This window comes from Melitaea cinxia, chromosome 4, assembly GCF_905220565.1.
Source record: "Melitaea cinxia chromosome 4, ilMelCinx1.1, whole genome shotgun sequence".
Taxonomy (NCBI): Eukaryota; Metazoa; Arthropoda; class Insecta; order Lepidoptera; family Nymphalidae; genus Melitaea; species Melitaea cinxia.
In genome coordinates this window covers 2,348,842-2,373,647 of record NC_059397.1, presented here as the reverse complement: position 1 = coordinate 2,373,647, position 24,806 = coordinate 2,348,842, and the positions used below count along the sequence as shown (strand labels likewise).

Genomic DNA, 24,806 nt, shown 5'->3' with positions numbered 1-24,806 from the left:
AAGGATATCTTTTTAGTTTAATTTATTATCTTTTAGACATATCCATATTATGAAAGTAATATACCTAACAACCTACAAGTTAAAATGAAAATTTATTATTATGATTATTGTAAAACGGAATAAAGAAACCTTATAATAAAGTTTTACTTAACCTTTAATGCTTATTTTGGATACTACATGTAATAAATACACTAAATCTATTTCTTAAAAATTTGTAAAACATTTTAATATGACAGAATTTAGTTTGATATTCCTTAGCCTTTACAATACATATACACCGTGCCTCGGAGAGCACGTTAAGCCGTCGGTCCCGGTCGTTATCATGTACACCTGATAGCGATCGTTACTTATAATAGGGAATATATCCGCCAACCCGCATTGGAGCAGCGTGGTGGATTAAGCTTTGATCCTTCTCCTACATGGCGAAAGAGGCCTATGCCTAGTAGTGGGATATTACAGGCTGAAGCGAAGCAAGCGAGCCTTATACAAAAGAAGGTAATTTTATTTATTTATTATTTTTATTATTAAGTATAAAATTAGTCATTATTATGCCTCTTGCTAAGTACAAAAGTAAAAAGGAAATTTAATTTAAAGATATTTGTTTGACTTTGAGAGCAAGCTGGTGAATACGTGAAAAGAGCGTTACGAAAAGTGTTATTGGGTGCGGTAAACGGAAGTTGAGAGGGATTTAAGTTAGTGAAGATAAAAAGACAGAGAGTTAGATTTCGTAAGATTCAATCATGTGGTCTAAAGCACACTCGTTTTTTTTATCAGTTATTTGACTTATAGTAAGATTTACTTAAATATGTTTAAACATATTATCTATAATTTTTATTTTATTTACTCAAATAGTAATGAAAATAATCATTATAATGAAACAACTTATGATGAAAACGGGAAGGCTCCTCCCGCGTGACCATGGTTGCTGTAAAGTATCCGAAAGGTCGGGCATTCAAATAACTTATAAACTGCGATAAAATCTGAAAAAGATGTTTCATTATAATGAGTGAAATTTGCATAAATAATAGAAAACAATAAATGACAATAATCGTTTCAATGTGAAAATATCGATACAATGTGAATCGTCATACTGTCACATTTCTTATCTACATAACGCGAACTTGAACGAAATGTCATTAAATTGATTGATTGTCATGGACGTGAGCTGACTGACTGTTGTGCTTTTTTGCGTATGCAACGCTAAAACCACAAGTATGCAACTAGAAAAAACAGAAGATATTGTGTAAATTAAGTTAGCTTTGCCATAATAACGATTGTTCCTTTTGAAAGTTTTCGAAACAGGATTGCAAATGTCAATATGTCAGGATCTCGGCCTTAATTTCCAACAGAGAATGGTAAGTAGCAAAAAAAATATTTTTTTACAGTTGTAAAAAAATTAAATTATATTTAAAATACAGGTTTTGAGATAAGTAACCGTAACTAGTAATCTCATATCACGATTAAAATAATCGAGACAAGTATATAATATGAAAACTATGTGATAAATGATGTCTGAAGTTGTAACTCGAATGTTGCAGGGCGCAAACATATCACAGCTAGAGAGAGATATTGGGTCCGAGCAGTTTCCGCCGAACGAACATTACTTTGGTTTAGTTAATGTGAGTATTCCTGAATCATTTTTATCTACGTTTATTTTTAACCGACGTCCAAAAAAGGAGGAGGTTCTCAATTCGACTATTTTTTTTTGTGTATGTTATATCAGAACTTTTGACCGGGTGGACCGATTTCGACAAATTTTTTTTAATCGAAAGGTGGTGTGTGTCAATTGGTTCCATTTAAATTTATTTGAGATCTAACAACTACTTTTCGTGTTATATCTAATAACTTAACCGCATAACTTTCTACTGGATGTACCGATTTTGATAATTCTTTTTTTTGTTGGAAAGGGGATATCCCTAGTTTGGTACCATGATAAGGAAACCAGGATCTGATGATGGGATCCCAGAGAAATCGAGGGAAATACTCGAAAATCCGCAATTACTTTTTACTGGGTGTACCGATTTTGATAATTTTTAAATTAATCGAAAGCTGATGTTTATCATGTGGTCACATATAAATTTTATCGAGATCTGATAACTACTTTTTGAGTAATCTTTGATAACGCGTAGTTACTTGACTATTTTTTTGTCGATCTACGTTGTATTACTCATCGATGTAATTGAAGTTGGGTTTTTTTTTCAATTATGTCAATTATGTTATTAATATGTGAGAATAATGAATAATTCAATTAATTTATTTCCAAAGACGTATTTCCCATTAAACTTAACATATAAATACTTCAATTATTTTAATTTATAATTAACATAAAAATAAAATTCATTAATAGAAACCAGTTATAACACCAATTGAAGATTTGTTATTAATTACTCGTTTAATTGTCATTTGTTACAGTTTGGTAATACATGTTATAGTAATTCAGTACTACAAGCATTATACTTCTGTCGACCGTTTAGAGAGAAAGTTCTGGAATACAAAGCAAAGAACAAGAGAACCAAGGAAACGTTACTAACATGCCTCGCAGACTTATTTTATAGTATAGCTACACAGAAAAAGAAAGTAGGATCAATTGCACCTAAGAAATTTATTGCTAGACTGAGGAAGGAAAAAGGTAATTATTACTTACTTACTTATAAAATACTTAAGTGACAAACTATGTTACCTAATTGATAATTTCCTGAGTTGGTAACATTTTTATCAATACTTCTATTTATTGACATTAAGACATTAACTCTGATTGAATACACTGTGTGGAAAGTAGAATAAAGTATGTATTTATTATTATGTTGTTGATACTTACGAATAAGGATACTTAAAACTAAAACTTAGTTCTTTTAAACATTCTTAAACATTTTATAAAAAAAATGTTCTAATATAAAGCTACTGTATACAGCCAGTCCTGGATTAGCCTATAAGCTATTTAAACAATTGCTTAGGGCACCAAAGAAGACTGAGAAAAGAAAACTACCACACGAAAGTTAGAGGAATTTCAATTAATTCTTTGTAGTTCACTTAAGGACAGGGGAAGATAGCTTAGGGCATCAATTTACCTTAACTTTCCAACATTTTTTATTTATCACTTCAATTTAACTCAACTTCAATTTAAATCAACAAGTAATACAACATAGGTAATATAAACATAAGCATAATGGATAACACGGTGCTCGTCAAACATCAATAAAATTTAAATGAAACCACATTACAAGCGCCAGATTTCAATTAAAGAATAGTCATCTAAATCTGTACAACAGATTAAAAATTATAGCAAACTCTGAATCCTTAAAAAGAATAAATGACATAATAATATCACCTCAATAAAAAAATATTTGAAGATTCATAGAAATATGTATTTTATATACTTGAGTAGTATCTAAAAAAAATAAGATGCGCGATTATACGTGCGCGTCAGCCATTAATATCCCACTACTGGGCATAGGCCTCTTTCCCCATGTAGCAGAAGGATCAGAGCTTGATCCACCATGCTTAGTGAGCGCAACGGTCACAGCCGGGCGGATTGTACCTATTGTGCTGGCGGTTGCGGGTTCGATCCCTGCACATGACAAACATTTGTATTGGCCATACAGGTGTTTGCCTTGATCTGGGTGTTTGTGTAGTCTTTGTGGGTCTCCCCACCGTGCCTCGGAGAGCACGTTAAGCCATCGGTCCCGGTTGTTAACATGTACACCTGATAGCGATTGTTACTCATATGGTAGGGAATATATCCACCAATCCGCATTGGAGTGTGATTATATGTATATAAAATTATTTGTTATATATGGAGATACTTTTGTTAGTATAGTAAAGAGAATTATCTAAACTGTCGTGGGAAACATTTATCTAACGAGTTTTGATAGTTTAAAATAAATTATATTAATTTTTACATCTGAGAGTGATATACATTCTCCTTTAGCTTTTGTTGCTTGGTGTAAGATCTTTTATAGTGTTTAATTTCAATTATTATATATTTTATAGCCTATAGCTTCAATAATGAAATTCCAGTAACTTACAACACAAATTGTATAAATCATCCAATGTGTGTATTTCTGATATATATGAAAAGATATTATAGAAAACACAAAAACAATTATCTGTAAACTATATAAGAATGATTTTCTAGTAAAAAAGAATCTTTATTTGTTACTTATATGCAGCTGTTTATACGACTATACTTACGCGTAATTTCCGGTCCCGTGAGAATGTCGAGATAATAATTGTGTGCTCGCAAACAAAAAATAAACCGAATTCAATTACATCGACAAGTAACACAATGTAGATAGACGAAAAATAGTCAAGGAAATAAGTGTTGCCAAAGATTACTCAAAAAGTATTTATCAGATCTTGATCAAATTTACTACGAGACTACATGACAAGCATTGCTTTCGATTAAAACAAAATCATTGAAATCTGTCCACCCAGTCAAAAGTACTGAGGTAAAATATATTTTAAAAAAATACGTTCGAATTGAGAACCCCCTCCTTTTTTGGAAGTCGGTTAAAAAGTAACCTATGTGTTATTCTGGATCTCCAGCTATCTACTTACCAAGTTTCATTCCTATCAGTCTAAAAGTTTTTGCATAAAAGAGTAATGAGACATTCATTCATCTTCATAAATTTTATGATAAATACGCAATAACATCAAGCAAATGTTTTGGATAATATAATGAGGATGTTACATTCTGATCGCTACAGTCATGTCTACTTAATTTTTCTTTCATTGTTACAGAGGAATTTGATAATTATATGCAACAAGACGCTCACGAATTTCTCAATTTTCTCATCAATCACATTAATGAAATTATATTAGGTAAGTTTTATTATATCTATAATTATAATAATACCACTCGCTTTTTAGATCCACTAAAGACCAACGTTTTTGTTGTAAATTAAATTAACATACCACTTATTATGTCAACATATTTAAAACACCTTTAATTCCGGTTTAATCATTTATAAATATAAATTTCTGATAGAAAACTTATTATTAGAGAAATTAAATATTTCGTTCGTTTATGATAGTCGGGAAAGTAAATTTTTATTGGTGAAAGAATTGTCAAAATCGGATTAAGAGTTAGTCGGAATGTAATTAGGAATTAGCCTCTACCAAATTACTATAATATTTTTTTTGAATATCATATCAAAAATTGACCGCTCCAGCGGGATTCGAACCCGCGTCTTCGACATACCGTGTCGACGCTCTAGCCAATTAAGCTATGGAACGATATACCCGCTAGAGCGAAACTTTTGATATGATGATTTTTACTTTCGGTTTAAGCGAACCGTGGCGCCGTCTATAGTGAGTTCTTTACAGAGACTCGTAACTATTCAAAGTTTCATATTACAATGAAAATCTTTGACAGGAGACGACACCATGCTATTTTTAATATGTACGATTTTTATTTTTGTGTTACCCACAATTATTGAATATTATTATTGAATTATTGAATTATTGAATATATTTGAATAGTTACGAGTCTCTGTAAAGAACTCACTATAGACGGCGCCACGGTTCGCTTAAACCGAAAGTAAAAATCATCATATCAAAAGTTTCGCTCTAGCGGGTATATCGTTCCATAGCTTAATTGGCTAGAGCGTCGACACGGTATGTCGAAGACGCGGGTTCGAATCCCGCTGGAGCGGTCAATTTTTGATATGATATTCAAAAAATGTTTAGAATTCCTAATTGTGGGTAACACAAAAATAAAAATCGTACATACTATAATATTATTATTAGATATTTAAAATGTTAAAATCAAAATAAAAACAAATTTATTCAAATAGGCCTCAAAGCACTTTTGAATCTTCATGTTACAAATTAAAATATTAAATTGATTATTATTATTTTTAAAGTAAATCTACCACCGATTCGGAATGTAGATTCTGCAGAGAAGAATAGGCAAGAAACTTCTTTTCAAAATAATATGTAAACTTATGTTTTTAGTACAAAATTAGTAATATCTTGCATGAAATACGGTGTCTAAGTCCACACATCTTTATCGATATATGTTACGATAACGGTCGCTAGTTGAAGACCACTAACAGCAAACATTTACATCGATAACACGTATAAATATGTCTGTCTCTCTTACGTAATGTAAAACAATTTGTATGTGATTCATTCATAGATAATATTTTAAGATAAATAAACAGGAAAATAAAATTCAGCTTTCCGTCGTGGATTAGTGTAGATTTGCGTGTATTATCAATTGAGTCATTTAGAGACTGTTCTTTTTTCTATCTTATATTCAATATTATATATTTATATATATAGTATTGTTATATTTTACGTAGTTTTTCTTATTTATTTACTTTCAAATATCACTGTATATTTTAATGTAAGTGTTGGTTATCTAAAAGTTACTTATTTGTTTTATATGTAACTAGCTGTGCCCGCGACTTCGTCCTTTTAGAATTTAACAAAACAGTTATTGTTTAGTTTAATTTGCAGTTATAAAATTAAAACGTTTCTAAAATAAAAGTAGCCTAATTTACTCCTTATTACATCAGCTATCTGCCAGTTAAATTCCCGTCAAAATCGGTCCAGCCATTTCAGAGATTAGCTGGAACAAACAGAGAGACATTAAATTGTAAAAAATGTTATTTTTGTATATATACCGTGTATACATTCATATACATTTAGTAAAAAGCGGTTACTTTAATATTACAAACAGACACTCCAATTTCATTTATTGGTATAGATATGTATTACATATTATACATATATCTTTGGGACCGTCATGTAAATGTAATCTAAAATTACTTTTGGTATAAATAAATTTGATAAATCTAAAAACAAGTTTATTTTGTACCAGCTGAAAGAAATCAGAGCACGCTTAAACTACAAAAGACGGATGGCAACAAGGACGGTATTACGTGTAACGGTACAGTACCACAGAATACGGAGCCGACGTGGGTCCACGAAATATTTCAAGGGACATTGACGAGCGAGACCAGGTGTTTGAATTGTGAAACTGTCAGTAGTAAGGACGAGCACTTTTTTGATTTGCAGGTAAGATATATTTGTGTTACGCTAACGAAAAATAAACCGACTTTAATTACATCGACAGGTAGTAAATCGAAGGTAGTCGAAAAAATAATAATGATATACGCATTATATAAGAGATAATTCAAGATAAGTCAGATCTCGATCAACTTTAAGTGAGACCACAATATGACTAGCATAAGCCTTCTATTAAAAAAGAATTATCAACATTGGTTAACCCAGTAAAAAGTTATGAGGTAACATAGTTACATAAAAATACAGTCGAATTGAAAACCCCCGCCTTTATTTGGAGTCGGTTAAATATCCAAATTAAATATCTCTTTAATTCGTACGATTTATTTTTATGTTACCCACACATTAGGAAATTCTAAACAATTTTTTAATATCATATCAAAAATCGACCGTTCCAGCGGGGATCGAACCTGCATCTCCGACTTAGTTACGAGAGTCTATACTCTAGCTCACTATAGAAGGTGCCACGGTCGCTTAAACCGAATATAAAAAATCATCATATCAAAAATTTCGATCTAGCGAGTACATCGTTCCATAGCTTAATTGGCTAGAGCACCGACACGTTAAGTCGGAGATGCAGGTTCAATCCCCGCTGGAACAGTCGATTTTTGATATGATATTAAAAAATTGTTTAAATATCTCTTTATTTAAATAGACTTCAAAAACCCTTATTTGTATCTAACATTTACAAGTATATTTAGCGTAACAACTTTTTTGTAAATTTTGGAAAATGTAATTCTATTGGTTATTCTCACATCATTATCTAAGTTCAATATTATATATATAAAAATGACTTGCTAAAGCTCGTGTCAAACGCAAAACTTGAGCACCTGGATCAATTCTTACCAATCTTTTTTTTTCTAAGTTTTCTTATTCTTTGTAGAAGATTTGTTTAATGTTAAAAAAAAATACAAAAATGGAAAACGATCGTGCTTTAGAGCACACGACTGAAGTAAACTTCTTTAGCTCCCACAGTAATATACGAAACGTAACTCTCTCTCTTTCTATCTTCACTAACTTATATCTCCCTTTCAACTTCCGTTCGCATCGCCCGATCACACTTTTCGCAACGCTCTCGTTGCGCATTCACCAGCTTACTCCTCAAGTCAAGCGTAAATAAAAAAGTTTTACTTCAAGAAGTAACGAATATATAATAAAGTAAATAAAGTTACTATCATCGAAACTTCACGCTTTTATAGTTCCCAAGAAAGGGTAACGTTTGTCGACGAGTCCTCTAGTTTAATATAAATAAATCCGGAACTATCTGATAATTTAATCAATAAATATATAATTTATAGGTAGACGTTGACCAGAACACAAGTATCACACACTGTTTAAAGTGCTTCAGTGACACGGAGACTCTATGCAATGATAACAAGTTTAAATGCGACAATTGTAGCAGCTACCAAGAGGCACAGAAACGTATGAGAGTTAAGAAATTACCGCTAATACTGGCACTTCACCTCAAGAGATTCAAATATATGGAACAGTACAATCGTCACATCAAAGTGTCACATCGTGTGGTCTTTCCATTGGAGCTGAGATTGTTTAACACGGTCAGTATTTGCATAAATTTTTGTTTCAAACTATTTTGTTCATTATCTGGAACCAGTTCCAGTGGTGAGTAAGATGAGCGCTTGCGATGGTTCTGTTATTGCAGGCGTTTATGGGCTACAGTGACCTCTTACCATCAGGGTTTGTCAACCTAGTATTATAAAAAAAAGTCAAGTTTGACTACAGATGTACCACATTCTCAAAGTCAGTTGTGAAGGTAAATACATACAGTGTAAATACTCCCGAGTATTTATCACCCTAGTGGTATATTTTTTTTATGTCACTAGGTCGGCAAACAAGCGTACGGCTCACCTGATGGTAAGCGATTACCGTAGCTTATAGACACCTGCAATACCAGAAGCATCGCAAGCGCGTTGCAGATCCAATCCCCAATCCTCCCAGAAACTCTGGTCACCTTACTCACCAACAGGAACACAATACTGCTTGAAAACAGTATTATTTTGCTGTGATCTTCTGTAAGGTCGAGGTACTACCCCAGTCGGGCTGCTCCATATTTTGAGCAGGAAATTCCTGCTGTGCCCTACCTCAGTTAAATAGTATAATAACATAAATAGAATAAAACTATCTTTTATGTGTCTGGGTGATGTTAAAGATCATTTTGTTTAAATAAGAGGGAAAATTGGTTTCCATCTTGGGAAATTATTCGTTCATAGTTTTCACTATAACCAGACAAGACCCAAATTGGTTACGTAATACTTGAACGAATAATAATGTAACACATATCTTTAACATACACAAATGGTCCTATGTTCCTAAAGTAAGCGACTTAATTATTGTCATCATCATCATTACAGCCTTTACAGTCCACTGCTGGACATAGGCCTCCACAAGTTTACGCCAAACATAGCGTGAACTCATGTGTTTTGCCCATAGTCACCACGCTGGGCAGGCGGGTTGGTTACCGCAGGGCTGGCTTTGTCACACCGAAGACGCTGCTGCCCGTCTTCGGCCTGTGTATTTCAAAGCCAGCAGTTGGATGGTTATCTCGCAACCGGTCGGCTTTTTAAGTTCCAAGGTGGTAGCGGAACTGTGTTATCCCTTAGTAGCCTCTTACGACACCCACGGGAAGAGAGGGGATGGCTATATTCTTTAGTACCGTAGCCACACAGTACACTTAATTATTGTATTATAGGTAAAAGTTATATTAAATTTATTCTTCCTTTAATTGGGTTGTCTGAAAGAAATGGCTAAATAGCCATAAGTCCGCCAGTTGTACTTCACAGCCTGTAATAAATGTGATTATTGTTTAAAATGTAGTTGTGGTGTACAATAAATAATAAATAAAAGCCAATATATCGTCGTACAGTATTTGGGCGAATAGTAAGATAATCGAGCAAAGAAACACGTCATAAATGCCATAATCTTCGTTTTGATGATTTTCACAAATTTCTTCTCAATTGTGCGAAGCGTTGACATCTAGTCATCTTGACTGAATTACCCGACAGTGCTGCCATCCTCCGGATGCCTCGCCAAACTACATTTTTCGTTCTGTATTGCTGACTGTGTCCGCCATAATTATGTCATATATATTAAGTAAATAAAACAACGTATGTAATTATTTTTTGTTTCAGTCGGACGACGCGGTAAACCCAGACCGGTTATACGACCTAGTAGCAGTGGTCGTACACTGTGGCTCTGGACCCAACCGTGGACACTACATCAGTATCGTGAAGAGTCACGGCTTCTGGCTGCTTTTTGACGACGATATGGTGGATGTGAGTATATCTTCTATATATTGATCTATTGAGGTAGGACATACGAGGAAACTTCGTGCTCCAAATCTGGAGCAGCCCAACTGGGGAAGTACCTCGACCTTACGGGACACAGCTAAATAACTGCTTTCAAATAGTGTTCCGTTGTCTGAGTAGGATAGAGAACTCTGGGGAAGGCTTCTGGTGTTCAGATATCTATAGGCTATGGTATCTGCTTACCATCAGGTGGACCTTACGCTTGTTTGCCACCTTCTTGGTATCCATCCAACATACTTTAACAGTCCACCGCTAGACATAGGCATCCCCTAATCTTCATCACTTCATCCGGTCTTACGCCCTCTGAAATTTGGTGCAAAAAGATATATTTTCTTTTTGTCTAGCTGCTTTATCGTTATTGTGTTACGTCTGTGCATACAATAAATATATCATAGTGAATCTTATATAATTCCATCTTCGGTGCGACAAAGCCAGCCCTGCGGACACCAACCGGCATGCCCAGAGTGGTGACTATGAAAAAAAACACATGAGTTCACACCACTATGTCTAGAAGTGGACTGTATTAAGCTGAAGTGAGAAATCTTATATAAATCTTTTTGGTCTAGGTCTTTGTATCTTGTATTGTATTTCTGAGATATTTCATAGTAAAATCAGTCAGCCAGTTCAGCCTATTGCAGTCCACTGCTGGACATAAGCCTCCCCAAGTTTGCGCCAAACATCCTCCCAGTGTTCTGCAATCCTCATCCAGCTTACACCGGCAATCCTACGTAGATCGTCGGTCCCGCGGGCCGGAAAAAAAGAAAAGAAATAAAATATAAAAATATCTTATTTAAAATCTGGAGTAGCAAGACTGGGAAAGCACCCAATTTACAGAAGGTCACAACCAAGTCATACTACTCTCATGTAGTGTGGCGTTCCTGGGTTGAGTGAGTTACTCAGACGTCTAGATAGTATGGACTTCAATTGACGACGGCAACGTTTCTGTCTAATCCAGTCTGAATTTTTACTTGAACTGGTCAATTTGAACACGCCCTTCTAATTTACTATGATTGAATGTTTTATATGTATATTAAGTTCATATTAATATATTATTTATTAGAATATTTAGTACTTAGCCCCTTAATTTCTTTCCCATGACTTTTCTGGAAAATTTTATTTAACGATATTCTTAGTAATCTTATTTTCTGTGTAACAGTTTTTTTTGTGAAAGAAATTCAATTGAATTTTCGTATTTCAGAAAATCGACGCGTCAGCTATAGAAGACTTCTATGGCCTAACTTCTGATATACAAAAGTCATCTGAAACAGGATATATACTTTTTTATCAATCTAGAGATGCTAGTTGTTAAGTTTCACTAAATATAGTAATTTATATATTTAAGATAGACTCCATAAATGATGTTAATATGCCACATTGTTAAAGTTGGAATGGCATATGTTATTGAGATTTAATTTCGATCGCAGAAAATTATTATTCAAATTATTAGAATTTCATTCATTTGTAAATATAATTCATTTCAAAATAAAAAGTTGTGATCTTTCTTCAATTTATGGTTTTATTTACCTGTGTTTTTAGTAATTTATTTAGTTTTGCCGTCGGCTTTGTCGGCACGAAACCAAGAAAAACACTGGTTTTGTCTGTAACGCTACCGGTTGGTCTTTTGCAACATTTCTCGTCGATTCTTCACTTACTGGTCTCAGCGAAACGTCATGCGCTATAGCTTTTCGCGATAAAGGGGCAAAAAAATTCATTTCATACCACTAGTTCTTAAGATTGGCGTGTTAAACCAAATCGAGTTTAATCATTTTAATTTAAAGTATCGGTGAAAAATCGATTATTAAACATTGGGCTCTTATGTTAAAATCCTATGATAATACCGGTGCTGTGACCGTTGCACCAACTCATTGTCGTATGCAATCTCACAATATTTTTCCTCACCCCTGAGAATGAGATTTTATTTAAAGATTGAATTAAAAATTAAGTAGTTTAACTGAAATTAGTCACCTTCAGTTCATCAAAACAAGTCCTATCTCTCTTCAAAAAATATTTTAGATACACTATTTATCACTAAACGTCATATCGCCTTTATCGTCTTATTATGATATATTATGCATTTTATATATGTAAGTACTAGCTGACCCTGTTGTTTCGCCATATATGTTATTAAACCCCTCAATCCCACCCCCCTTATAACTTAGGGGTATGAAAAATAGATGTTGGCCGATTCTCAGACCTACCCGATATGCACACAAAATTTCATCAAAATCGGTCCAGCCGTTTCAGAGGAGTATTGTAACTAACATTGTGACACCAGAACTGTATATATGACTAGCTGACCCGCAAACGTTGTTTCGCCATATACGTTATCAACCCCCTTATAACTTAAGGCTAGGAAAAATAGATGTTGGCCGCCTTTGTACATCTTTCACTATATATTACTATTTTGTTGAAATAACTTTTTTACACACGCTCGACTTGGAGAGTAAGCTGGTGAATGCGTGACGAGAACGTTACGAAAAGGGTCATCAGGCGAGGCGAACGGAAGTTGAGAGGGAGATATGACTTAGTAAAAAAGTTTTACTTCAGTTGTGTGGTCTAAAGCACACTCGTTTATTTATTTTAATGTTGTGCCATAGTGAAGTATAGAATAGAGTATTATTATTACTTTATGTAAGCAATAAAGCTAATTGTCGATCTGTTAATAGTAGTCGAAAAACTGTGTGACTTACATCACAAGATATTAGGAAAACTATAATCTGACAAGTTTTAAAATGGGGGAGGAAATTACTAAAAAACTGTTTTTTCTAAATGCATGGGAGACTGCCACTGCCAGTCCCACCCAGAGTTACAGCTGAAGTCGCGAATATTCATAATATAAATCCCTAATGCATTTTACGAAGTCTAAAATGGAAGGAAATATTTGACCAAATTTGTACCTGGCACCCAGACTACAATTGAAGCCAATTTATTTTTAACCGACTTCCAAAAAAGGAGGAGGTTCTCAATTCGACTGTATTTTTTTTTTTTTATATGTTACATCAGAACTTTTGATCGTGTGGACCGATTTCGACAAATTTTATTTTAATCGAAAGGTGGTGTGTGCCAATTGGTCCCATTTAAATTTATTTGAGATCTAACAACTACTTTTCGAGTTATATCTAATAATGCGTTTTTACTTGACGCTTTTTTCGTCGACCTACGTTGTATTATACCGCATAACTTTCTACTGGATGTACCGATTTTGATAATTCTTTTTTTGTTAGAAAGAATATATCCCTAGTTTAGTACCATGATAAGGAAACCAGGATCTGATGATGGGATCCCAGAGAAATCGGGGGAACTTCTTGAAAATTCGCAATAACTTTTTACTGGGTGTACCGATTTTGATAATTTTTAATTTAATCGATAGCTGATGTTTGTCATGTCACATATAAATTTTATTGAGATCTGATAACTACTTTTTGAGTAATCTTTGGTAACGCGTAGTTACTTGACTATTTTTGCGTCGATCTACGTTGTATTACTCGTCGATGTAATTGAAGTCGGTTTTTTTTTTCGTTTGCGCGCAAACACAATTATTTTCGTTTAAAAGCAAAGGCAATTGTCTTTTTTTATATTTAAATTGCTTCTTATTTGTAATTTGTAATTATATATATTTGTTTCAACAATGAAAATAAAATCAATGAATTAAATCAGTGTACAATTCAAAGTTACAATTCTCACATCAATTAGTATGTTTAGTTGTTTCAATCATATATTTAAATTTAAAATATAATGTTACAACTCATTGCAATAATACTAGCTAATAATAATGTCAAGTAAAGACAGTTGAAATGAAAGAGTAAAATACTTAAATATAGTTTATTTCACTTTAAGCTACAAACTCGTAGGGGATGGGGGCGAGTAAAACTGGTTTCTCGGTACCCTTAACGATGTGTGCTGCTCTGGGAGGCTGTGGCTGTCTCTTGAGGTTCACAACCTTTCCGGCTTCCTTGGCCTCTTTGAGTAGCCTCTCATTCTCCTTTACACGTTTAAGGAAATCCTCACGGCACTTGGAGTGCTTAACATGCTCAATGCGGATGTTAATCCTCTTGGGGATGATTCTTCCGCGCACCCGCTTGTTAACAATAACTCCGAGAGCATGGGCTGTTACGTTGTACACACGGCCGGTTTTACCATGGTACGCTTTGTGAGGCATACCCTTCTGGACTGCACCATTACCCTACAACGCCAAAGTTTATTAAAGTATATTTACAAGACAAACACTTAAAATTATTATTATTTCTCTACATTCTTAGATACTAAAAAAGATAATCAAACTTACCCTAATGTCAACGATGTCGCCGACTTTGTAAACTTTCATATACGTGGAAAGAGGGATGGTTCCATGTGTGCGGAATTTGCGAGCGAACAAATCCCTCGTACCACGACGATAGCCCTTAGAGTTCGTCATTGTTGCGCCTGCAATCAAACATGATCATACCTGTAGATGATATCGCACGTGGCCTAAATTATATATCCACACAATTAAAAATATTGATATATAAAAGAAATCTATTTTCTTAGGAACAATCCATACTCAAACTGATTTTTAAATAATATTTATATAACTTAAATCTACATAAAATGATATTTTAATCAATTTAATAAATAACCACCTCAGCTTGACAGAGCTTGGTTTTTCAGAAAGAATAGGTTATATTGTCTTTGGTTAAACTAAAGTGAAATTGCCAGATTCTTTTTTTATTTACAGATGGTTATAACGAGGTGAATAGGGATTGCATAGTCAATATAATACTCAATAGAAATGAAGCCGGGAATGAAATCCAATAATTAAATGTTGTATTAAGTTAAAAAAATTCCAAATAATAATAACACTTTTACCCTATAATAGAGCCTTATGCTTTGTATGCCAAACCAGTAAACTATATTGCAACAAATTGGTATAACTGATATATAAATCAACTTGAACTTGAATTTTTAGTAACTCTCAAAACTTGATTCATTTAATTAAATTTTTTTAATGTTTACCTAACAAACTAGTTTTAAATAACAAGTAAATTATTAATGGATATACTTACAAAGAGGTAAAAGATACAATAAATTGAGTGAAGAGAGAGTAAGTGAAAATTATACATTTGCATTTAAATAGACGCGCAAAGGAAAGTAATTAAAAACTTGTGAGGACGTACTTTGAGTAACAAAATTTGAGCTAGGATAATATTGGCACTTCCAATTGATATATTTAAGATAAAGTAAAGTTATACCGAATATACTAAACTTTGTTTTGAATATTTGCATTAAGCTAAGCATTTTTGCTCTGAACATTTTACTTGGTCTAGTTCACCATGTTTAAGAATCAGTGAAAGCAACATATTTATATTATATTTTATAATTTTTTGGATATTGTAAAACCTAAATATTGTTTAGATTTTTATCGATAATACAGAAAATTTACCATGTAAACCTTAAATTTGTATTTGATTTCTTACGATATATTATAATGGTATGAATTGTATTAGTAATATTGCAATATTTCTTTTTTTCACGTTTTATATACCAAGCCATAGATATTTGTCAATTAGTGTTAATTTGTTAATCTGTTATTTTGTGTAATCTGTTGATCAACATTATCTACAGACCACCACAGAACAACAGAGATAACATCCGAGACACATCCGAGATCAGACATAGTTCAGAACTTTGTGGTTCAGAAAGCACAACAGAAAGTAGTTAGTTCTAGTAACCTGTTATTTTCGTTAATTAAAGCGCATTGTTATGAAGTGGCTTATTGTTTTGATAAAATCATATTTCCGAAAATGAATACGCCATCACAGAATATAATCATAAATTCATGTCAATATACACCTGTTTATATTATTCAAAATCATGCTGCCAACCAAGTAAGTTTTATTCCTGCTACTCTAAAGTTTCGAGACTTATGGAAAATTGTAAATAAACTTGTATTTTCAGGCAAGGCCGTTTTTTATAACTCAAAACAGCCCAGCTGTAGAACCACCAGTCACCAACAACTTAAAAACATTTTACGAAAATAGCGGTATACTTGAAACTAACCTTAACTCAGACGAAAATATCACACAGCCGACAATTCCGAAGAAACCTGAATATAATGTTGTAGGTAACAACTTAAAACTAGCAAATTTTCTTAAGAGTGAAAACAATAATGGAGTGTGCCCACAAAAAATTACCACGGTCAATAGCGTGGTGGTTAAACCTATGTATATCGCTAATAACCAGAGCTCAACTATGCCGAAGTTGGATATGAACAGTAGAATCGTGCACCTAAAAGACTTACCAAATGTTATACGCGCACAAAACGGAAGAATACTGCCAAAGATGAAACCAAAAGAGAAGTATGTGGTAAAGTACTTATTTATTAACATCATATTTTTTATTATTATTTACCGTCCATGTTTTACAGAGCAACAAATAAACCAAAACACACATCAGTTCTATTGCTCAAGTTAGGACAGACATATCATACATAAGTTTACTTGGTAAATGAATTGCAAAATGTATATAAGCTATCCAGAAATAAATACATACTACCACCACTAACTGAGGCCAACGAACTTCTATAGCCTTTGCTGATGTGTTCCTCATTACTATTTCTTTTTCTGCTACCTCATAATTTTTAACCGACACACACATGCATATAATATACTCTTGTTTATTATTATAGAAAGATAATCTTTGAAAACAGATCATTAATAATGTTCACTTATAATTTTAAAGTAGGTAATTATGGTAGAGTATACTATATATGTACCAAACAGTACATAGTCATAAATATGTATATTACATACAATATATACATAATTTTATATATAAAATTCTCGTGTCACAATGTTAGTTAACATACTCCTCCGAAACGGCTGGACTGATTTTTATGAAATTTTGTGTGCATATCGGGTAGGTATAAGAATCGCTCAACATCTATTTTTCATACCCCTAAGATATAAGAGGGGGGGATTAAGGTGGCTAATAACATAGATGGCAAAAAAACGTTTGCGGGGTCAGCTAGTATATATATATATATTGTATATTATGTATGTTTGGGATAACTTCGTCGCTTATGAACCGATTTTGATAGTTCTTTTTTTGTCGGAAAGGAGAATACAATGATAAGGAAACCAGGATCTGATGATGGAATTTCAGAGAAATTGAGGGAAACCCTCGAAAATCGTAGTGATAACTAGTGCATTTGCTAATTTTTTTTTTTGTCTACTTACATTTTATTACTTGTTGATGTAATTAAAGTCGGTTTTCTTCATTTGCTAGCAAACACAATTATTACTGGGTATACTTTATACTTAACCCGTGAAACAAACCCTTACAGAAACAGAACTGTTATTAATCTCAACGTAACCAATCGAATTGAAATTTTTTTTTGTTGATTGTCCATTTACCGAGGAAAAAGTGAGGGGGGGGGGCAAGGGGGCATCATGCCCCAGGCGCTAAGTGTCAAATGGCCCGCAAAAAAAATTGCTGGACATATTATATGGTTTGGGGGGCGCTAAAAGGTTATTGTATCCGGGGCACGAGTTAAGCTCGCTCCGTCACTGCCAGGAAAGCTATATGTACTATATTTAAGCAACTTTTTCCGCAAAATTAACACACGTAAAACCTCAGGGCACAATTAGTGATGTTATAAGTAGTGTGTTCATATTTTCATTTTTTTTTCAGTCTGAACATACTGAATAACAGCCAGGTGAAGATAGTAAACCAACCAATTAAAGTTAGCAGTCCACAAAGTACTAATGCAACCATGACAAAACCAGTATATGAGCCCACTACTAACAAAAAGCTTATTTACAAGTGAGTTTATATACATATATATGTGTGTGTGTGTGTGTTACGTTGATAGCTTAAACAGTACACAAAACTTTTTTTTAATACATATAATATCTTATTATCTTATCACCTGTTTGCATTAAATAATGTCTTAACTAATTATTATAGTATACCAAAAGTAATTTTAGATCACATTTACATGACGGTCCCAAAGATATATGTATAATATGTAATAAATATCTACACAAATAAATAAGATTGGAGTGTCTGTTTGTAATATTAAAATAACCGCTTTTTACTAAATACATTTAGATGTATACATGGTTTATATACCAAAATAGCTGTTTGTCTGTTTGTTCTGGCTACTCTCTGAAACGACTGGACCAATTTTCATGGGACTTTCACTGGCAGGTAGCTGATGTAGTAAGGAGTAACTTAAGCTACTTTTATTTTAGAAATTTCTATATTTTATAACTATGCAAACTAAATAATAACTTTTTTGTTAAATTCCACGCGGACGAAGTCGCGGGTACAGCTAGTTATTAAATATTTTTTTGCAGGAGTAGCATATTTTTATACTTCAAAAATATTTATTCATATTTACAGAGTGATATCACCTAAAGAGATCAAACTTCTGGAGCAGTATAAAATGAACAAACAAAAAAAACAGTTGAATACTATTGTTGAAACAGTTGAACCACAAAAGAGTGAAGAAGTTCAAGAGCAAAAGATACAAATCGAGGTATGTACAGAATACTTTGTTATTTTACTGTATATTCCGAGTTTATAGAATTACTATAGATTCCTCCCAGCAGCAAAAAAAGCTATGTTAATGTTTTTTTTTTCTCTTAAAGTAACTAAACTACGCGCCCAAACAATATACTAGGCATAATAGGCTAAGTTTATCTTCGTACAGTGGTCTTTATCAAGTAATTTTGTTTTAGATCCACATTATTTATTTTTTAATATTCGTTTGTCTATTAAACGGCAAACAAGTGTACTGTTCACCTAATAGTGAGCGATTACCGTAGCTTATAGACACCTGCAACACCAGAAGCATCGCAAACGCATTGCCGATCCTATCCCCAATTCCCCCCAGGAGTTCTGGTCACCTTACTCACCCACAGGAACAGAACACTGTAACTTGTAACCTCTGTAAGGTCGAGGTACTTCCCCAGTCGGGCTGCTCCATATTTTAATTCTTTGAGTTCTTAGCACAATGACGTTTTGTATCTTTACAATTGACCTTTTTTTTGCATCTTAATTGTATTTCTAAAATGTTGATATTACAAAAGCCTTTTGTGAACTGTAAATTTAAAAATAAATTGTGTAATTTTTTGTGAAATGTAAATTTCTCTTTTATATCATGTTAACTTTCTTAAGACGTAACTAACTGTTCAATCATCTTGACAGTTTTAATTAAACAATTTTTAAGTGCAACGGTTATTATTTAAGAAGCCCACATGCGTAGGATAGAACTCTATAAGGCTAAGTCGGTAGGCTCGAAACGTGTCTACTTACTTCAATTCACATAAACCAGTAATAAAATAAGAACGTTATCAACATAAGTCAAAGTCAGTTACGCATTGTCAGGGATAACTTAATAACTACGTGTAAGATCTCGCTCAAGTTAAAAGGGACCGCATTACAAGTATATTAAGGTCTCTTTTAACATAAGCGAAAACTCGAACCGAGATCTCATTCGAATATAAAAGAATCGTCAAAATTGGTTTACCAGAATGTTATGAGGTAACAAATAATACAATTTAAAAAATATTGTTAAGTTGAGAACTTTCTTTTTTTGAAAGTTGAGGTGTAAAAATGTCTAGTTAACAAAATAGTATTATCTACCCAATTTTATACAGTTATAAATGATATTAAGTTCTATTTATAATTAATAGATATAACATTTTTAGACGACAGTAACTCGAAGTGGTAGAATAGTGAAGTTACCGAAAACTATGATTGATGAGGACTCGCCAAATAGACCAAAAAGGAAAAATGGACATTTCGTTTCATGCCTTCAATGTAGCTCTGTAAGTCATGAACAATAAAGTAATGGTAGTTAGTTAATTAGTCGTATAATACGGACGCGGAGCACAAAGAATTTCGTACAATGAACTTTTTGCCTACTGCCATTGGCTCTCAACATTTTTATATAAAGTACAAAGCTTTAAAACATTGGTAGAGTTTAGAATTTGGGGTGTCTTTGAATTCGTTTTTTGCACACTACACTAAATTTGCGCTGTTTGTCCGTGGATCGGTCTAGTCACAGAATATTTTTTTTTTTTTTAATCATGGAAAAATACCTAATAAAAAAATATTCGATCTATTGCTGTGTGAAAAAAGACACCAATAAACACATATTGTCATTTCATATACCTATAGGTAATGTTAACTTTTGAGATAAATTAAAAACGATGAAACTCGTTACTTAAATTGGGTGAAAAATAAATAAATATGCTTTTAAACGCTTTTTACTTTTAAACAAATTAAAGTACACGTGCACAATCACAACTCTTAATGTCTATGAACAAAAGGTTTAAAGCTGTGAATTCGATGGTCACTGCAAATGTTTGAGCGCAACAGCATATACACATATGGCATACACAGCATATACATATATGGTAGTGGATCTTTTACATACACTCTAGACCTATAATAAAACTACGTTTTTGTCTGCATATAGGAGATATTTGAGAAAAAATTGTGGTAAGACTGAGGGCCAATGTATTAAAATCAAGATAATGTACTTAACATCAATGACAATAATTGTAATAATTTACAATATTTTTAATTTCATTCTATTTTCTTATGCTTCCTATAATATCCCACTGCTGGGCCTCTATCCCCATGTAAGAGAAATCGTTTTTAAACTTTACGAAGAAAATTAAAATCATGGAAATACAAAATAAAAACAGTAGTTATTATTAATTTGTTATAATATCAATTAGAATTATCAAAGCAGAATATACTAATCTAATTGAATAAAAATTACAATGATGTTTATATGCTTATTAATTATTATTTTTATTTTTTTATTTCAGAAATTCAGCAGTTCAAATCGCCTTCAAAGGCATTATGAGCACCATCCGTCGCATTCACCCTCAAAATTGAACACAGATCTATTTGAATGTTTATTGGATGTTGTAAATACAGAATCTGAGGAAAACAAGTCAAACGTTTTTTTACAGCAGTTAAAACAATTCATCAAGAAATTGAAATCATGTGTACCATGTTTGTTGAAAGCATGTAACACAGACGGCGAGCCTAGCATCATTGATGATGAAATCGGACGGTAAGTTATTAATTATACTAAAGTTATATTGAAGATGTAAATTAAATAAATAGCTATTGAAATAATTTTGTAATTTTCTTTTTCATTAGTGTAGCCTCTTCATTTTAAAATATTGTGCTGATTTAATTTTGTCTCTGTTGTTCACAGATTATTAGGAATAAATCCAGGAAAATATAATTTAAATTTAGAAGCACTCAATTGTGAGAAAGATGAAAATGGTCACTGCACACATAATCCGCCTCCAACCACTAAACAAACACATGGATACCAAACTACAGATAATACTTGTGTCTCAGAGTTAAATGAACAAACTGAGTTACGAAACATTGATGATATAAAGGCTAATACTAGAGCGTCAAAAACATTCCACGATTACGTCAAAAAGTTTGATAACAGAAAGCACGCCTCAGAATGGGAAAACCAACCTGACAATGGAAAGAAAATTAAACTTTCCCCACAAATAGAATCAGACAGAAAAGTTATTGACGACATAGTTGCAATATTAAGTGACGCAGGTAAGACTGAACATAGAGTAGAAACAAAAACTAGCTTAGAATCAAAATCTTTAGATAATTTAGTATTAGAAAACAAAGTTAAAATAGAACACGAAGAAGAAATATTACCAAAGCCAACAAATACAAAACCAGCACATATAGAATTCCGTAGCACGCATTTTGACATCAGATCATCTCCAATAAAAAGTACATCGACAGTGTTCAGAAAATTTCAAATAAATCCAGAGAAAATCGCGAAATACGATGTTGAACAAATTCGACCAATACAATTAAATACATTAGCACAAGAGATTGAAAAGTGTACAGAAAATTCACCAAAGGATGTTGTCAGCAACACAAATGCTACACCTACAGACAGTATTGAACAATTTAGTTTTAAGTCACCCGAGGAATGGCACATGCCTCAGACAGAAGATTTTTCTAACAATAAATGTAATGTCTTGATTAGTAATCAAACAGAGAATTTCTTAAAGACTGAGCCACTTATTGAACCATCACTATTACATATTAAAGAAGAGTCTGAAATAGAAAATGTCCCGGGCAATAATGTCATTGAAACTAGCGATATAACCCCCAATCAAAATCAATCGCTTATAAGTATTTTAGAGGCCCTCGGCAATGAACTTACATTCTCGGAGCCTGCCGAGCCTGTAAATAATAACAATAGTATTGATTTTCAATTAGATTTATTTTCATACAAAGACTAATGTAGTGATTAATATTAGATAATTATATTTTAAATGATATTTTGTTATTACAGATTTATACAATCAAATTTGTTTTATTTGTGAAATGATTTTTAGAATACTATAACAAAAACATCCCGTTGCTAGTCTACCCTCATCCCGACTTCCTTTCTATAAATGTAAATCTGCTAATGTACTAAATTAGATTACAATCCTTAAAATATTAATTCGCAGAAAAACTACTGCTAGCGATGTTAAAACAAAATTTTTACTATCTTAGCTTTAGTATGTTTCAAATGTATCCTTTGACTCTACAGCAGTGTAATAATATAATATATTGGTCTTCTAAGATTAATATTACACTTGCGGCCCGTTTTTAATCAATTTGACGACTCGTTGGCGCAGCGGTCATAACACTGGCTGTTGCGATAGCGGTCGCAGGTTCGATCCCCGTTCACGACAGACATTTGTATCGGCCATATAGATGTTTGTCGTGGTCTGGGCGTTGTGCTTGTGTATTGTGTGTATTTCCGGACCCCCGACACAGAAGAGAAAATCCTACTGGGGGCTGTTGATAGTGAAGCGTTCATTTATTTCGCCACCTTTGACCGCTGAATGAACCGCGAATCTAAGTATTAAGTAACCGCGTGGCGTAAAAGTCTAAACTATATAGATTTTTTATTAGAATTTTTACTTAGGCGTTTTTTGTAACTATAGATTGGTTAGATATCTGTAGGTATACTTACATTTTACACATACGAAACCTACACATAAAAAATATAATATGTATATCTTGTTTTCAGTCATATTCGATTCTGAATTTTTGTAACACTTATTGTTAACTTATATCGTCTTAAACCTTGTAGTTGCTATAGTAAGAATGTGTTAAATGAGAATGACTTCTGGCCATGGATGAACCCGGAATTATGCAAAGGTGGAGCAAAAACAAATGAATGTAAACGAATATAATAAACTCGATAAAGTAGAAAATTGAATTATTTTTATTTACTTCAAATTTTCATTTACTTTCACTTTCTACACTACTTCAATAATAGCTTGCGAAGCTAGGTTTTGGCTTTTAATCTACCTAAAATTTCCCCATTAAAATCTAAAATATCAATTATTAGCTTCGAGCCAGGGTTGGGAAAATGCCTTGCCTCACAGTGGGTACACCCACACGCTCCTGGTACGGGTGAAGAAAACAACCTTTGTAAAATTGATGTAATGTATTGATTATTCATTAAATAAGTTTTTATTAAAAAAAAAATATACATAAGGGAAGGTAATAAGCTAGCTTTTATTGTTAAAACATTGCTACAATGGCGTTTAAATAGGGGATAAAAATTTAAATGGAAGTTCGTTTATTATTGTCGTAGATAAAATAATAAAACATTGTATTTAATTACTTGATAATAAATAAGTTGAATTTGATTTGATTGAGTTGTAAAAGTTGCCAAAAATAATTATTCCTCACAGACAAAGATGATGTCTTTAACAAAACTAGTTTACTAGAAACAAAATATACCATGGTTTAAATTTAACTAATTAAAGGAAACAAAGACTTATGGTTAGAAAACATAAATTTATTAAATACCAATAGTAATAACTATAATAAACATTTTCTAAGCTTGTAGCACAGGTCTTTCATTCTTCCCTTCTAGATTTTGATTAGTAAGTGCATAGCCTGTGCCTCCCCTCTGGAGAGGTATAATGTCCTTTTCTTTCAGTTTTTCGCCGGTTAAAGGATGCAGCCAGTCTTTCTTGATGATCTTTTCCACGCACTCCATTGTGACGACATGGCCACTAGTTCTGAAATCAAGTGATATTTATATTAACCAATTACTCAAAGGAATGTATATAAGAATAAATTTATGCCTCATACACATAGTCAGAGCTGGGTCTTCATATGAAAATGGTCACTGCACACATAATCCGCCTCCAACCACTAAACAAACACATGAATACCAAACTACAGATAAAACTTGTGTCTCAGAGTTAAATGAACAAACTGAGTTACGAAACATTGATGATATAAAGGCTAATACTAGAGCGTCAAAAACATTCCACGATTACGTCAAAAAGTTTGATAACAGAAAGCACGCCTCAGAATGGGAAAACCAACCTGACAATGGAAAGAAAATTAAACTTTCCCCACAAATAGAATCAGACAGAAAAGTTA

The 24,806-nt window shown here is 32.9% G+C and overlaps 3 protein-coding genes across 3 annotated transcripts; 2 read left to right on the top strand and 1 right to left on the bottom strand.

The window, feature by feature from the left end:
* The first annotated feature begins 1,144 nt into the window (after window positions 1–1,144).
* LOC123670497 (ubiquitin carboxyl-terminal hydrolase 46) lies at window positions 1,145–11,852 on the top strand. Its single transcript, XM_045603990.1, has 8 exons — window positions 1,145–1,355; window positions 1,539–1,619; window positions 2,413–2,629; window positions 4,741–4,821; window positions 6,827–7,023; window positions 8,328–8,585; window positions 10,176–10,319; window positions 11,551–11,852. Exons 1-8 carry the CDS (start codon window positions 1,311–1,313, stop codon window positions 11,659–11,661), a joined length of 1,134 nt encoding a protein of 377 aa, XP_045459946.1. The 5' UTR covers window positions 1,145–1,310; the 3' UTR covers window positions 11,662–11,852.
* Window positions 11,853–14,160: 2,308 nt separating this feature from the next.
* On the bottom strand, window positions 14,161–15,070 carry LOC123670496 (60S ribosomal protein L21). The gene is made up of 3 exons (XM_045603989.1): window positions 14,972–15,070; window positions 14,638–14,774; window positions 14,161–14,535 (listed from the first exon to the last, which is right to left on the bottom strand). The coding sequence occupies exons 2-3, from the start codon at window positions 14,764–14,766 to the stop codon at window positions 14,185–14,187; spliced, it is 480 nt and encodes a 159-aa protein (XP_045459945.1). The 5' UTR covers window positions 14,767–14,774; window positions 14,972–15,070; the 3' UTR covers window positions 14,161–14,184.
* Window positions 15,071–15,891: 821 nt separating this feature from the next.
* Window positions 15,892–22,664, top strand: LOC123670495. Its single transcript, XM_045603988.1, has 7 exons — window positions 15,892–16,216; window positions 16,287–16,687; window positions 18,021–18,152; window positions 18,735–18,870; window positions 20,045–20,164; window positions 21,176–21,426; window positions 21,574–22,664. The coding sequence occupies exons 1-7, from the start codon at window positions 16,133–16,135 to the stop codon at window positions 22,646–22,648; spliced, it is 2,199 nt and encodes a 732-aa protein (XP_045459944.1). The 5' UTR covers window positions 15,892–16,132; the 3' UTR covers window positions 22,649–22,664.
* The last annotated feature ends 2,142 nt before the right edge of the window (window positions 22,665–24,806 follow it).